At 46.4% G+C, this 15850-nt stretch overlaps 1 protein-coding gene across 1 annotated transcript in view; it reads right to left on the bottom strand.

Annotated features, from left to right (window-relative positions):
* LOC102380189 (histone-lysine N-methyltransferase SETDB2) overlaps window positions 1–15850 on the bottom strand; it is a 73910-nt gene that overhangs the window by 41288 nt on the left and 16772 nt on the right. Inside the window, exons 11-14 of the mRNA XM_025211755.1 lie at window positions 11837–11936; window positions 8006–8111; window positions 6702–7015; window positions 1343–1440 (exon numbers count right to left, since the gene is read on the bottom strand). Of these exons, the coding sequence (XP_025067540.1) occupies window positions 1343–1440; window positions 6702–7015; window positions 8006–8111; window positions 11837–11936 (618 nt within the window). The remainder of the gene's footprint in view (window positions 1–1342; window positions 1441–6701; window positions 7016–8005; window positions 8112–11836; window positions 11937–15850) is intronic.

Here is a 15850-nt window from a genome sequence, read left to right as displayed (position 1 = left end):
CCCCAATGTGTCGGTAGCTGGGGTGACCCTGCAAGACAGAGGCATGGCCAACTACCAGCCCAGAAGCATGTCTAAGGAGGCCTCACTGAAGCAAAGGCAAGTAGAACACAGTTGAGGTACATGGCCTAGTTCAAAATACAGCTTGAGCTACAGGATTAAGGAAGCATGTAACCACCCAAGCAACCCACGCTGCTGACTGCACTGTGTAAATAACCATACTGGGTGCCAGACAGCAAGGGACTACATTTAATATACTAACTGGCTTCTAGAATGGCTTAACAGAAAGATATCAAGCAGATTATGAGCTGGAAATGGTGTTAGGTAGTGGGGGGGAAACTCTTGTGACAGTGCAGTGGAAGCAACCTTTTTAGCTAGCATGCCACATATTAGCCCCGCACTCTCCCTGAGTGCCACTCCGATTTCCTTCTCCTGCACAATCTGCTACTCTTTTCTGCTCTCTCTGACACTGTGCTGCCTGTCCCCTCTCCAATCTGCTGCGTGCCACACACAAAGGCTGCCTGTGCCTTGTGTCATGCTTGGAGGGATATTAATGGAGGAGGTTAGAGAAGAAGAGGCATACACCAGACTCTCAGGTGCTTAAAATTGCTGTAACCACAGTGTAATAAAACTGTTCAGATTTGGGGACACAGTCAATGTTAGACTTGGTGGGATAGCTCACATGACTGAAGTCCTGTCATGGATGGGTATGAACTCTTCAGAAAGGACAGGCAGGGGAGAAGAGGAAGAAGAGTTGTACTTTACATAAAAGAGCTAAATGATTGTTCAGAGCTCCAGTATGAAACTGGAGATAGGACTGTTGAAAGTCTCTGGGTTAGGGTTAGAGGGGAGAGCAAAGGTTACATCATGGTGGGTGTCTGCCACATACCACCAGATCAAGAGGATGAGGCTTTCTTCAAACTGCTAGCAGTAGTTTCTTGATCAGAGGCCCTGGTTCTTATGGGGATCTTTAAGTCACCCTGACACTTGCTGGGAGCGCAATACAGCAGTGCTCAGGCAATCCAGGAAATTTTTGGAGAGTGTTGAGGACAACTTCCTGGTGCAAGTGTTGGAGAGGCCAGCTAGAGGCCATGCTCTTCTTGACCTGCTGCTCAAACAGGGAAGAATTGGTGGGGAATATAGAAGTGAATAGCAGTAGTGACCACGCAATGATTGAGTTTAGGATCCTGAAGAAAGGAAGGAAAGAGAGCAGCAGAGTACAGACCCTGGACTTCAGAAAAGCAGACTGATACACTCAGGGAACTGATGGGCAGGATCCCCTGGGAGGCCAGCCTGAGAGGAAATGAAGTCCCAGAGAGCTGGTTGCATTTTAAAGAGACCTTACTGAAGGCACAGGGATGAACCATCTTGATGTTCTGGAAGACTAGCAAATACTGCAGAAGACCAATTTGGCTTAGGCTTAACAGGGAACGCTTCAGTGAGCTAAAACACACAAAGGAAGCTTACAAAAAGCTCAAACTTGGACAGACCAGTAGGGTGGAGTATAAAAGTAAAGCTCTGGCACAGGGGAATGAAATAAAGAAAGACAAAGCACAACTAGAGTTGCAGCTAGCAAGGAACGTGAAGGGTACCAAGAAGGATTTCTACAAGTATGTAACAACAGGAAGATCAGAGAAAATGTGGGTCCCTTACTGAATGGGGGAGGCAAACTAGTGACAGATGATGCAGAAAAGGCTGAAGCACTCAATGCCTTTTTTACCTCAGTCTTCACAGGCAAGGTCAGCTCCCAGACTATTGCACCTGGCAGCACAGTTTGGAAAGGAGGTGAGCAGACAACAGTGGTGAAAGAACAGATTAGGGACTGTCACAGGATGGCCTCCTCATCAGGTCTCTGCTGGCCCCCCTGCTCCAGAGGTAACTGCCCACTTCACTCTTCTGCCATGCCTTGATGGAAAATATGAGAGTTGTTACTAAGGCGGAAGGCTGCCCATTACTTGCCCTGCTGCCAAGGGCCTAATACCGGCTCCGACCTCCCCTCCATGGGTCCCATGCCTCGCAGGTGTTACTCTGTGTGTGTTACTTCTATAGCCAGAGCAAACTGGGCACACAGTTGTAGCTCTTCTCTACAGCCCCCGGAGGACCACTCACATGCCACCCCCCTCTCACCAGGGTCCCATTTACGCTGCTGGCTCTCACCCACCCTCTTCCATACCACCCTCTCAGGGCCACATTCAACTTGCCCAGCCTCACCCAGCTTCAGGCTTAGCTCTTCTCGCCTCAGTCAGCCCCAGCGCAGTCTGTTGGGTGTCTCCCGCTACCCTCACCTGAGCGCTAAGCGATTCTATAACCGTAGGCCTATTTCACTCCTGGCCCCTTGCCAGGACACAATGCCTCCACTGGGCCTCCCTAATAGTCACCCCTCTCACTCAGGGCCTCGCTAATCGTCGCCCCCAGGTTTTACCCTGCTACCTGGGCACGGCTCCAGGTCCCTCCTCCAACCTGAGCTGCCTCGGGTGCTCCTTAATGAGCCTGGGCTCCCCCTGCTCATTAGAACACCACCAGGGATCTGGGGTTATTAAAGGTGCCCTGACCCGCCTTTCACTGGGGAGGTAACTGGCCTGGCATTTCCTGAGGGCTCTCACACCACCCTTCTCCAGCAGGGTGGTTTTATGTCTTACCCAGGACAAAGGGTCACCTACACCCCACACTCCTGCCCTTACCTCCCGATATTCCCAGAGCAGCCTCTCAGCCTGATGTTACTTCTGTCCTTCCTGCAGCAAACTGCAGCCCAGCTTCCATCACTGGGCCAAAATGGCTGCCCTCAGTCCTTGGAAAAATAATGAAGCAGGTCCTCAAAGAATTTATTTCTAAGTACTTGGAGGAGAAGAAGGTGATTAGGAACAGTCGGCATGGATTCACCAAGGGCAAGGCATGACCAACCTGATTGCCTTCTGTGATTAAATGACTGGCTCTATGGATGTGGGGAGAGCAGTGGATGCAATATCAAAAGCCCTGCTGAAATCAAGGTATATGGTTTCCTACAACAGTCTCACAAGCAAGCTACAGAAATATAGGTTGGATAAATGGACTGAACGGTGGATAAAAAACTGGCTGGATAGTTGGGCTCAAAGAGTAGTGATCGATAGCTCTATGTCTATTTAGCACATGGTATTAAGTGGAGTACCCTAGGGGTTTGTCCTGGGGCCTGTTTTGTTTAAAGTCTTCATCAGCAAGTTTGCAGATGACACCAAGCTGGAGGGAGCAGTAAATACGCTGGAGGGAGGGTTAAGATTTAGAGAGACATTGACATACTCGAGACATGAACCAAAAGAAATCTCAATAATAAGGACAAGTGCAAAGTCCAGCACTTAGGACAGAACAATCCCTTGCAACTAGTACAGGCTGGGGACCAACTGGCTAAGCAGCAGTTCTGCAGAAGAGGACCTGGGGGTTACAGTGGACAATAAGCTGAATATGAGCCAGCAGTGTGCCCTTGTTGCAAAGAAGGCTAACAGCATACTGGACTGCACTAGTACAAATGTTGCTGGCAAATGGAATGAAGTGATTCTTACTCTCTATCCGGCACTGGTGACACTGCATCTGTGTCCAGTTTTGAGCCCTCCGCTACAAAAAGGATGTAGACAAAATGGAGCGAGTCCAGCAGAGGGCAACGAAAATGATTAAGGGGCTGGGACACATGATTTATGAGGAGAGATAGCAGGAACTAGGCTTATTTAGTCTGGACTAGAGAAGACCGAGTGGGGATTTAATAGCAGTCTTCAACTACCTGAAGTGGGTTTTGGAAGAGGATGGAGTTAAACTGTTTTCAGTGGTGACAGATGATAGAACAAGGAGCAATGGCCTCATGTTGCAGCAAGGGAAGTTTTGGTTAGATATGAAGACAAATGTTTTCACTAGGAGGTTAGTAAAGCACTGAGCAGATTATTCAGAGAGGTTGTGGACTCTCCCCACTTGGAGATTTTTAAGACTTGGCTAGACAAAGCCTCAACTGGGATATTGTTAGGGATGGTCCTGCTTTGAGCAGGGGGTTAGACTAGATAACCTCCTGAGGTCCCTTCCAACCCTAATTTTCTATGATTCTACACTTGTCTCTCACCAGACTTGTGGCAACTACACAGTTCTGACATTTCAAAGCATAGCTATCACACTCCTCCCACTGTAAGCGTGTAAAAAAAGAAATAAAAAACAAAGCACGAAGCATAAAAATAGCCTAGGGAAAAATTCATGCTTGTGCTCATGACCACTCTTTGTTATGCTACAACTGAAAGAAGTAAACACTAGCATACTTAAGCCAATAATGACTAAACCAATCCAGTGCACAAGCTTCTATGAAGGTCCACTGAAGAAATGCAATTCTGCTAGTGTCCTGTATTTTTTGCATGTGATTTTCCCCATATGTGGACATGCTGATAGTAGGAAAGATTTGTCTATAAAATTTTTTTCCTGCACTTCTGAACGCCACACTGACAGGGGATCTCAGTCTCTGGCATGCTTCCAGCTTCATAACCATAATCCCACGTGAGTTCAGTTCCACTTTTCACGTGCCTAGGAGGCAAACATACTATGTCAATATATTTAAACGGACTGAACCTTTTATGGGACTGTGCTTTCACTTTACCACTATCTACTCATGAAGCTATGCCTGAAATACAGGGGCAGGGAGAATGATAAGAGGGAGTCTGTGGGAAGGATGCAAAGAATGCCTGGTGTACATGGTACTCTCCCTAAAAGCTGCCTATGCATCCTTAATGAACATTACACTAGAAATGCTGAGACAGAAGCTTAAATCAGGAACTGTGATTGGGTCACCGAGTCTAAACGCAACTCACTTCAATGTCTAGATGACACTCATTCTAATGTCTAGATGAACTCACTTATCCACCCAAAGAATCCCTGCAAGTACCTAAATGACAGTACAGGCTGTGATGTCCTTTTGACTAGCTACAGTGTGTCAAGTCTTTGTTTACCCAGACCCTAAAATACCACAAGGTAGAAATCAAGATAATTTCATGGCCTTCATAAATGCCTGGAGGCCAGATTTCAATGGAACTACATTAGCTCTTTGTAATGAGGCACAAGGCCTGGGACAGGAATAGAGTAACAGCTTGCTCTTAATACCTTATTTCTGACCCAATTATAGGTTACAAAAGGGACAGTTTTTTTGTCCAGTGAATTCATGCTTCTGCAGCCATGGAGATAAATGCTATACTTCCACTGAAGAGGTACAACACTGGAGGAATTATTGGCACACTTGTCATTGCTGTATGTCAATAGAAAATGACAATACACCTCTAGGCTGGTAACCATGTACCTTAGTTTGATTTCCAATTCAGTCTTTAGCCTTTATCAGCAATTCTCAACCAGGGTGCCACAGCACCTTGAGATGCTGTGAGATGTTTAAGGGTGCCACATACTGGTAAGTGTGCATTTGTTTACATATAGTTAACAACATAAACCCAGAGATTTCAAATAGGAATCCATAGTGCCAAATACATTCTGACCTATTGTGGTCTCCACCAAGTTCTTGGTAACAGAAGGATGGCTCTAATCTTTTCTACAGCCAAAAATGAATGAAAGCTAAGAAACGGCATTTTCTGAGGGGTGCCCCGAGTCTAAAAAGATTGAACCACTGGTCTACATAGAGGTGACCAACAAGAACGCAGTGTTGTGGTTTCTCATTCTAAATGCTTGTCTACTTGGAACGCATTTCTCTAATAGCTGGAGGGACCTGTTATTTTCTTGTTGATTTGAATAAATAACATTAAAAAAAAAAGTTCCAACCTGTTTGTGAAGAATGCCACCCAGGGGAAATTCTTGTTGTGAGTCTCTACAAAGACACTTTGCACAAAGAGATTTGGGCAGCAGCTATGCTGTAAAACAAAATATTTGACTTAATTTACAATTAAACATTAGCATTGTACAGCCAAAGGGTTAACATCCAATTATATAATTTAGTTTCAGACATTTATAATAAGCTTACGAAGACAGAAAATTCCTACCATCCAGATTAGCATGCACTAATTTTTTTCTTATAATAAGGCCACATCATGGGAAGAACTATCTTCATCATTTCTAAGGTACCATAAATGCTTTTGTATATTAAAAACAAGGGTGTTTTTCTCAAGCTGTCCTATGATAGTTTATGATGATATTTTCTCCATTTGAGACAGGAAGTGACACTACTTTCAAGAACAAACAAAAGCCATTATGTTACACTGTCAGCTAAGAGAGTAGTACTGTTGAATAGATGCATGAATAAATTAGGTGTCTAATGGGGGGAAAGGATTCTGTGGGTGAGATCCTATTCTCAATGTGTGTCAGGCTATGCATGGCACCTGAGAAGAATTCTTTAAAGAGTCTCTTCACAGTTGTGTTGGTCAGGAGTACAGATGGAAGTTTCCCACAGCATTACATAACATATCCTTGAACTGGTACAAACCAGCATTAACAGTGGCTTTGGAACATCAGCCGGGAAGTAAGAAGGCCTCTGACCTTATCGGGCATTCAGTCTGCTGTCTGAACAAAGAATCAGGAAACACCCTCACCACTTGGGGATATTTTATTCTTAGATCAACTCCTATCCCAACCCTAAAATAAATTCATATGCAACTCACCACAGGAGCAGGGGAGAGTAACATTTTGCAAAAGGAATGATTTGTTTATGTAAATAGTCACTTTTTAAAGTTAAAATCTCTCATTGAACATGCACACTTTTTACTTACATTAAGAAATCGACCCACATTTCCTTCTTTTGTGGCATCCAACAAATAAATGTTTTCTTGATCAGAATTCTTCAGAAGCGTCTCATGACAAAAAGGATCTTGTTTGGAGCTCTTACAGTTTTCTTCTTTGAACTCACTCTTTTGGAATAGAGCCCTGTCCTTTTTCACAGCATAAGCATCACCTTGTGTGACCAATTTACCATGTGCAAGATCCTGTGGAGATGTCCCCTCTTTGCACTTTGCACCAAGGCTGACAACAGATTCAACCTGCATGGTCTCCTCCAGATCCTCTAGCTCCTGTCGCAGGTTTAGTTCTGTCAACAGACATTTGAAAGTACAAGTTATTTGTCTGCACCCATTGAAAGCTACTCAGCAATGACACTGAGAGTAACACTGCAAACTTAAAATGTGCTGCGCTTGCTTCACGCCAAATACCCATTTGCTCCTCAGCTGGCCTCCAATATGCAAGTAGCTCAAACACTTCCTTGTCATTTTCAGAAGCAGGAAGTACAGCTCTGCCTATATCCCCCACTGTAGTTTCTCTCTAACTCTCCCTTCCTACTACCCCATATCTTGCACTGAAAATACAACTCACTTTCTTGCTCTCCAAACCTTTTCCCATAAGCAGTTGTGCTTCCCACCTCAATGCTTAGAACATCCTTCCACATCTGGTTTAAGAGCCAGTCTTCCCCCTCAACTTTCAAATCCATCCTTAGAACTTACTTCTACCAGGCAGCATTGTATTGCTAACCTCTGCTTCTGGCTTTATTCTGGACAAACAGAAGAGCTAATGTGGCATATGCAAATAGCAAATGTTTCCCCATGATTTTTTGTGGCTAAACATGTCCCCCACTTCTATACCACTTCCCTGTTTGTTTATGTCAACCACTGCTTTACCGTACCAAAACAGGACCTGATTTTGCATGATATTGGGCTTCTCAATATTATACTGTAGCTGAAAGCAAGAGAAGCTTATCACTTTTCCAGGAGTGCTCAGCCTCTTACAGGGTCAGGCTTTAAACTACTCTGGACAGGAAACTTTGATCTATCTTTAATAGTTTTTTACAGCATAATTTTTGCAGTATATCGTTATTACATAGTCTACATCTTCAATGTGATAAGTAATAAATTTCAGTGCTGCTAAATCCTGGTACAACAGCCTAGGTGCTATGTCAGTCTACTCAGAGATACAGAATTTGAACAGGTTTGCACAAATTCAAAGACCAGTTTTTAAATTGCAGCTTCATCACTGGACTGGGCAGAGGTACACTAACGATGCAATATTATTAGCTCTGCAAACCTACTTCCTTTTCTTCTCCTGGTTCCAGTGGTTGGTTTCAATTTGGTTGACTGCTGGGATAAAGAGCTATCTTCATCCGAGGTGGCATCATGTGCCAGTGTATCAACTCCCTTAAAAGAAAAAAAAGAAAAAAAGGTTGTGATGTGCTCTTCTCTATGCATCTTTGTTAACAGAGAAAGGCAAATGGGGTTTAGGGCTTTGGAGTTTCAAACCTATCTTCATAGATTTCATAGACATTAGGGCTGGAAGGGACCTCGGAAGATCATCGAGTCCAGCCCCCTGCCCAAAGGGCAGGAAGTCAGCTGGGGTCATAGGATCCCAGCAAGATAAGCATCCAGTTTCATCTTGAAGGTGTTCAATGAAGGCGCCTGAACCACCTCCGGTGGCAGGCTGTTCCAGACCTTGGGGGCTTGGACAGTAAAGAAATTCTTCCTTATGTCCAGCCTGAAACGGTCTTGTAGTAGTTTATGACCATTTGACCTAGTCGTCATCCCTTGGGGCGCTCTGGTGAACAAACGTTCCCCCAGATGCTGGTGGTCACCCCTGATAAACTTATAGGTGGCCATCAGATCACCCCTGAGCCTGCGCTTTTCCAGGCTAAAGAGCCCCAGGGCTCTCAGCCTGTCATCGTAGGGTCTGCTTCCCTGACCTCTGATCATATGCGTGGCTCTTCTCTGGACTCTCTCAAGCTTCTCCACATCCTTTTTGAATTGTGGAGCCCAAAACTGGACACAGTACTTCAGCTGCGGCCTCACTAAGGCTGAGTACAAGGGGAGAATGACGTCCTGGGATTTGCTTGAGAAGCATCTATGGATGCAAGCCAGCGTTTTGGTCGCTTTACTAGCCGCAGCATCGCACTGCAGGCTCATGTTCATCTTGTGGTCAATGATGACCCCCAAGTCTCTTTCTTCCATAGTGCTAGCCAACATAGCACTGCCGAGCCTATAAGGATGCTGCGGGTTTTTTTTCCCAAGGTGGAGAACCTTGCATTTATCGGCGTTGAACACCATCAGATTCTCGTCCGCCCACTTGCTGAGCCTGTCCAGGTCAGCCTGGATAACCTGCCTGTCTTCTGGTGTGGATGCTTTGCCCCAAAGTTTGGTGTCATCGGCGAACTTGGCCAGTTCTGATCGCTTCTGACTCCAGTGTCCACATCATTAATGAAGATGTTGAACAGTATGGGTCCAAGGACAGAGCCTTGGGGGACCCCACTGGTCACAGGACACCACGATGAGTGACTTCCATCGATTACTACCCTCTGGGTCCGACGCCGGAGCCAATTTTCCAGCCAGTGGATTGTGGAGGACCCAAGGCGACAATTGGCCAGTTTCTCCAAGAGGCGATCATGGGACACCAGATCGAAGGCTTTTTTGAAGTCAAGATATATGACATCAATCTCTTCTCCCTTGTCCAGGTGATAGGTCACCTGGTCGTAGAAGGAAATGAGATTGGTCAAGCAAGACCTACCCGCAACAAACCTGTGCTGGCTATCCCTTAAGATGTTGGCGTCGGCCAGTCCATTAAGGATGGCCTCTTTAATAAACTTTTCTAAGATCTTCCCCGGGATAGAAGTCAGGCTGATGGGCCTATAGTTAGTCGGATCCACTTTCCTCCCTTTCTTGAAGATAGGCACCACATTGGCCTTCTTCCAGTCTTCGGGCACTACACCAGAGTGCCAAGAGTTTTCAAAGATCCATGCTGGAGGCTGGGCTATGATGCTCGCCAGCTCCTTGAGTACCCTGGGGTGAAGATTGTCAGGGCTGGCTGACTTGAAGGTATCCAGCTTCTCAAGATGTTCCTTCACGAAGTCAGCATCAATGGAGGGCAAGGGATCACTCTCACCCGGACTTCCCTGTCCCGTAGCGGGCATGGGAGTCCCATGGGACTGATGAAAGACTGACACAAAGTACCTATTTAATAGGTTGGCTTTTTCCTAATAATTTTTCCTTAATAAAAAAGTTAGGAAAACATGGTGGGAGGGGAAATTATATACGGGTCCAACGTTGCCCCTGCTTTTCCTCCGGCTCCCCACATATCTGAAAAAGGACTTTTTATTGTCCTTGATGCTCAAAGCTAGCTGGAGTTCAGTTGCAGCCTTGGCTTTCCTGATCTGCTCCCTACAGGACCGGACCAGTGCAGAAAAATCCTCCTTGGAGGCGACTCCTCAGGAGGTCTGCTAGGTCCTTGGAGAGCCAGGGGGGCTGCTGTGCCCTCTTGCTGCCTTTCCTCTGAGATGGGATAGACTTAGTTTGTGCATTGAGGGTCGTTCCCTTGAGGAGCAACCACTCTTCTTGAACTCCCCTCTCCCCGTGGTCATGGTCCCTTAGGGCCTCACTGACAAGCCTCCTGAGCTTGCCAAAGTCGGCTTTCCTGAAGTCAAGGACTTCCGTGTTGCTGACTGACTTGCCAGCTTTAATCTAATATTTTGACTGAGAGAATTTCAATAGCCTAGATTACAGGTTTAATGTAACATACACTTTAATCTAGAATCATTTTTATGAGAATTCCAGAATTAAGGCTCAGATGCAGCAAGACATTTAGGATGCCTGTACACGAGCTAGAAGGCTGCTCCAAGCAGACTCGATTCATTGAGTCTGCTGGAGCATGTTAATTAGCATGCTTCAGCCAGCCTCTGCATCTTGTGCATCAGGCTCCTCACATTCCAAAAATTGGGGGGGGGGGGGGGGGCGCTGTGCTTTAACTAAAGTTTCTTCTATGAGCTTTAGATAAAGTGCCCCTACCCATTTTGAAGCGTGGGGATGCTGATACAGGAGATGCTCTGGGCTCTTTAATTAGAGCGGCTCCCCACTCCACTGGCCTTTGCTCCCTGCCCCTGGGGCTGGAGCTGCCACTGTCACAATAGTTGCTACATAGCCAGGCTGTGACTGGAAACAGCACGTTATGCTCTGTGCTCCCTGACCCGTCAGAGCTGGAGCTACAACTGGGGGAGTGGAGCAGCACTGGGAGTGGGCAGCAGCAGGGCAAAGCAGCCCAGAAGACAACCAGCACAGGGGGTGCAGGCACAGAGGATGCAGGTTGGGGGGAAGGCCAGCACCAGGGTGCAAAGTGCAGGGGAAGGAGCACAGGAGCAGGAGTGGGGTGCCCTGGCCCGGGGGGAGGGACAGGCAGCAAGGGGTAGAAGTTAAGCACCTTTACTTCTCTGCTGTCTGTACCCTCACTGCAGCAACAGGGGGTGGGAATTTAAAAGACAACCCTCCAAAATTAGATCCTTTACATGGAAAATTATAATGAACTTACACATTTTCCATGTCCAGAATCTAATTATGGGTGGTTGTCTGAAACTTCAAGTCGTCTTGGATTTGGATAAATATGGTAGCAGCCTTTCCTGCTACATCAGACAGTAAGTCTGATCATGAGAATATCCAGGCATGCTACAGATTTGAATCCATTTAACAATTTACGGAAGGATACGGAGGAATCTTATCTCACACTCCCAAATTCAGTTCCAGGAAAAACTGTTTCAAATATGAAAAAGGGCTCTAATCTGGAAAGAAAGTCTTGAATGTACAGGAAAAAGAAGTGAAGCTATAGCAGCAATTCATGCAACCCATTCATAGACAGCTCAAGGAATGCATAGTATGTGCATGCTGGTACAGTGATAAAGGAGAAAGGACGGGTACGTCTGAGCTACAAGCAGACAGGGCTATATCACAGAACTCCTGCAATAAGATGTGTTTTGTTTTTCTTTTTTAAATAATTGTCTGTACTGGGAAAGATTAAGTGTCTAGTGATGTCCAGGGTCAAAATTAACTTATTTCTGACTTCACTAAATATACATAATTTATTAAACAGATCCATTATTCTTCATGCTTACCAGTTCTGGCTGGTGATTGTGGAGAAAATCTATTCTGGCTTTAGGTCTTCTAACACCAGAGTTGATCAAATTATTTGGATTACATCCATTATTCTGAAGTCTGTACAGAGATGGCAAAAGACTGCATGAGACAAAAGACCCATCAATAATTCTTGCAAAAATTACTTTTCTAACATTTTCTAGTAAGTAAAGAAATAGATTGCAAGGCAAGGCCTGCAGTCTTAAGTCAGCAGAAGTTTTCTGGCAGTTTTCCCCACAAAAAATAGAGAAGTTGGCTTCTTATACGTATACTTCAATTGTTCATTATACTGGTCTCACCTTCTAAGAACTTTTTTTCTTAAAAGGAGATTATCAGTAGTTTTTATTTTAGGCAGAAGTTTTAAAAAGAAACAACTGCAAGTTCTTACTTACTCAAGTTTCCTGCATGCAGTCAAAATCTATTCATCCATCCATACTGATTATTGTACCATGCTCTTCTCTGAGCTGAATGCCTACATTCAGGGCTCTTGGTCTTTTCCCTTCTACTTTTGCTAAGACTAGTAACAACTAAGGCACCAGTATTGTTCTCAAACTGGCTGGGACAATGTGCAAACAGGGAGACAGTAAGGGTATTACTAAAGAATACAGATATTCCAAAGTAGAAGAGAATCCCCCTCCTTACCACCGGGCAGAGAAAAAGAACAAACTGGGACTGGGACAAGAGATGGGATTTTAAAAATTAAAATACATTTTTAAATAAACTGAAGTCAAGTTCTGTTTAATGTTATTAATATTTACACTGCAGTGGCTCTCAGAAGCTCCAGCCAAGATCTAGCTGTGGTGGGCACTGTACAGATAGATAGCTGATGACAATTCTTGTTCATGGAAGATTACAGACAACTTAAAAAGAAAGTGTGACTACTTATTGTACAGGGATGTTGATCTTTTCCCATGCTACAGATGATGACAAATCAACAGTATCTTTTTAGCTTGGCAGAAGGCAAAGCAGGGAGGCACCTAAGACTAACTGGTTCAGAGCAACAAGCATTCAGAGACAGCAACCTACTTTGTCAGATGCTTCAGACTAACACAGCTAACAACCTCTTTAGCTTGTGGAACTCAAACATTAAATTCAGAAGCTGATATGGCCATGGGAAGTAATGACATTATTACATGGATTAAAATCAATTTATTCTCTAAGAACACCATCTTTCTGTATGCATGACACTTACGACTCTAAAGAACAAAGTAGGAAGCCTGAATGTGATGTAAACAGCTATGCTAAGCATACTTCAGAAGTAACAAGATAAGAAATCCAAATTAAGTACAAGCAGCTGAGTCACACTGTTCCAATACTCTTAAATCAGTTAAAGCCATGCCTTGAACACAGAAATTAACTATGACAGGGGGCTATCCTGGGGCCTCACAATCTCAGCCTGCCCACCTGGCTCATTTGTCACACCTTTGTTGCAACTTAAAAAAGAGCTGTTTCTACGTGGAAGGCTGCCCGCCCATTTAATGCCCTGATGCCAAGGGCGTAATACACAGCTCCGACCTTCCCTTTACTGTGTCCCATGCCTCGCAGATGGCATCCAAAACCACTTCCAAGTCCCCTGGCCCAAACCTGGCCTCAGGTGTCCTTACACATGCCTGGGCCACATGCTCCCTCTCTGGGCTCCTTGCCTCTCATAAGGCTCCTTGCCCCTCATACTATGCCCCCTCACTGGGGCTTCTGGGCCTTATGCCCCTTGGGCCTCAGGTGTCTGTCGACCTCCCTGGACTCCTAACTCAGCCTACGGCCCACTCAGGCCTCAGGTGTCTGTCAACATACCTAGAACTCACTCCTGGCCTCCCACTAGGCCTCACTCACATCCAGGTGTTGGGCCTTGGGCCCTCCTGGCCCCTGTGCTGTTGCCCAAGCCTGGTGCTTTTCTGTCAGGGTATGCTCCCCTAGCCTTTCCCCTCCACAGGGTCACCCAAAAGGCAGTGGGGACTGAGGCTTTCCAGTACCGCATACTCCCTTTCACTGGAGAGGCACAGGTGTGGCATTTCTTGGAGACTGCCCTGCCACAGTCAGCCCCATCACCCCATCCAACCCCAGCAGGGTGTAGTTTTAGGTCATGACCCAGGACCAGGAACCTCCTCCATCCCCATAGTTCCTACCCTGACCTCCAGGATGTTCTAGAAGCAGACTCCTTCAGCTGGACAATGTTACCCCACTGGCTTCTCAGCTGCAACTAGCAGCACTGCTCCTTGAGTCTGGTCTTATACTGAGACTGCCTAGCCCTCCTCCAATCAGGCCACCTCCTGGCTGCCATGTGACCCCCTGATTGGCTCTGCAGTCACCTGCCAGCTGCTCTGCAGCCTGCTCAAGCCCTTAAAGCAGCAGGCACCCAAGGGTGTTCTGCCACATTAACAATGTGTGTTAAATGACTTATGCTAGTGGTGCTCAACGTTTTGGTCCTGTGGGCTAGGTGAGTGGTCTGCAGCCAGTCCAGATCTCTTGCAGTCAGCACCTGGACCGGGTCCCCTGGGCCAGTCCATGGTCCAGATATGTCACTGCTCCCCTGGTGCCAAATTTCCAGCCTCTGTCTGAAGCCCCATGGATCAGATGACATGACTCTGCAGGCCAGGTCTAGCCCACAGGCCAAAGGTTGGGCACCCCTGGCTTATGCCATATGAACAATGTAAAAGGCTGTGTGGATTACCCAATAGCATCTTAAGTGGTTTATATGGTACTGATATCAAAGTATATCAAACTGCCTCTCTCTGAGCAGCCATGTTAGTCTGAAGTCAGGCAGAAGGCAGGGCTGAGCTTATGAATCTCTGGATGCATTCAGTCTACAAGGGGCACCCCTCCCCTGCCTTCTTTACTTATGTCAGTGAAATTTGGCTAATGGGTGATATTTTTATATTTTATACAGTGATTAGTTCAGAGTAAGATATATAGGTTTTCCTAACATTGAAGGCACAAGTCTGAATATGGGAAATTAGATTTGCTGATAGAAATGGGGGTGAACTTATGTTCTATCAGTTTTAAAGTTACAATTTAATAATAGTTTGTTAATACAGATATTAGATATTTATCAGCAGGGATCCAGGTTTTCCATTTCCCACAGAAAAATGTAGAAAACCACAGATTTCCTCCTTTTGCAAAGAGCTCTGCAGGTGGTAGAGCTCCAGCTTGCACGAGTTGATTGCAAAAGAGGTGGGAAACCCCTAACCCTGCCCAGAAGGAGAGGGGAAGGGCGGGGCCTGAGGCTTTTAGTCCCAAGGCTTACCTCAGGCTCACTTTCCTTCTGGAGCCTGAGGTAAGCCTTGCGAGGTTAGGTAAGCCTTGGTAAGGTTAGGTAAGTGGAGCTTGCAGGGGGCTGGGGGGGAACTGGCTGGGGGCTGAACGAGTGAGGAGGTGTTAGTGAAAGACATGGAGTGCCTGCCCGGCAGCACGTAGACTGTGAGCAACGCTATTGGCCCAACCGGGCTCAGCATCTCCACGTGCAGCTTCCCTTAAGGGCCGATAGTGCAGCTCTGGTTCCACATGCCACTGCCCACCACTCCTGCGGGGAGCTGGCTGGGGGCTCAGGGAGCAGGGAGGTGTTGAGGGAAGACATGGAGTGGCTGCCCGGCGGCATGTGGAACCAGAGTGGAGCTATCAGCCCTTAAAGGAAGCCACACATGGAGGCGCCGAGCCTGGTCGTTCCAATAGCACTGCTCACGGTCCACATGCAGCTGGCTGGGCACTCCATGTCTTTTATTCTCAGGGGGTGGGAGGGACCTGCGCCCTCAGTTCTAGCATTGGGCAGGCTGTGGGCTTGAGCTCCCACCCTGCTTCCCTCCCGTGAGGCCTCTGCAGCCCCACAGGCATGACAGAGGAGCCACATAGGGATCTCACTGCTGCTCACCCCGCAATGCCCCAGCAATGCATAGATTCATGGACGCTAGGGTCGGAAGGGACCTCAATAGATCATTGAGTCCGACCCCCTGCATAGGCAGGAAAAAGTGCTGGGTCTAGATTACCCCCGCTAGATGCCTATT

This window comes from Alligator sinensis, unplaced genomic scaffold (genome assembly GCF_000455745.1).
Source record: "Alligator sinensis unplaced genomic scaffold, ASM45574v1 scaffold820_1, whole genome shotgun sequence".
NCBI classification, from domain to species: Eukaryota; Metazoa; Chordata; order Crocodylia; family Alligatoridae; genus Alligator; species Alligator sinensis.
Note: the sequence above shows the minus strand (reverse complement) of the source record. Positions and strands in the feature narration are given on the sequence as shown.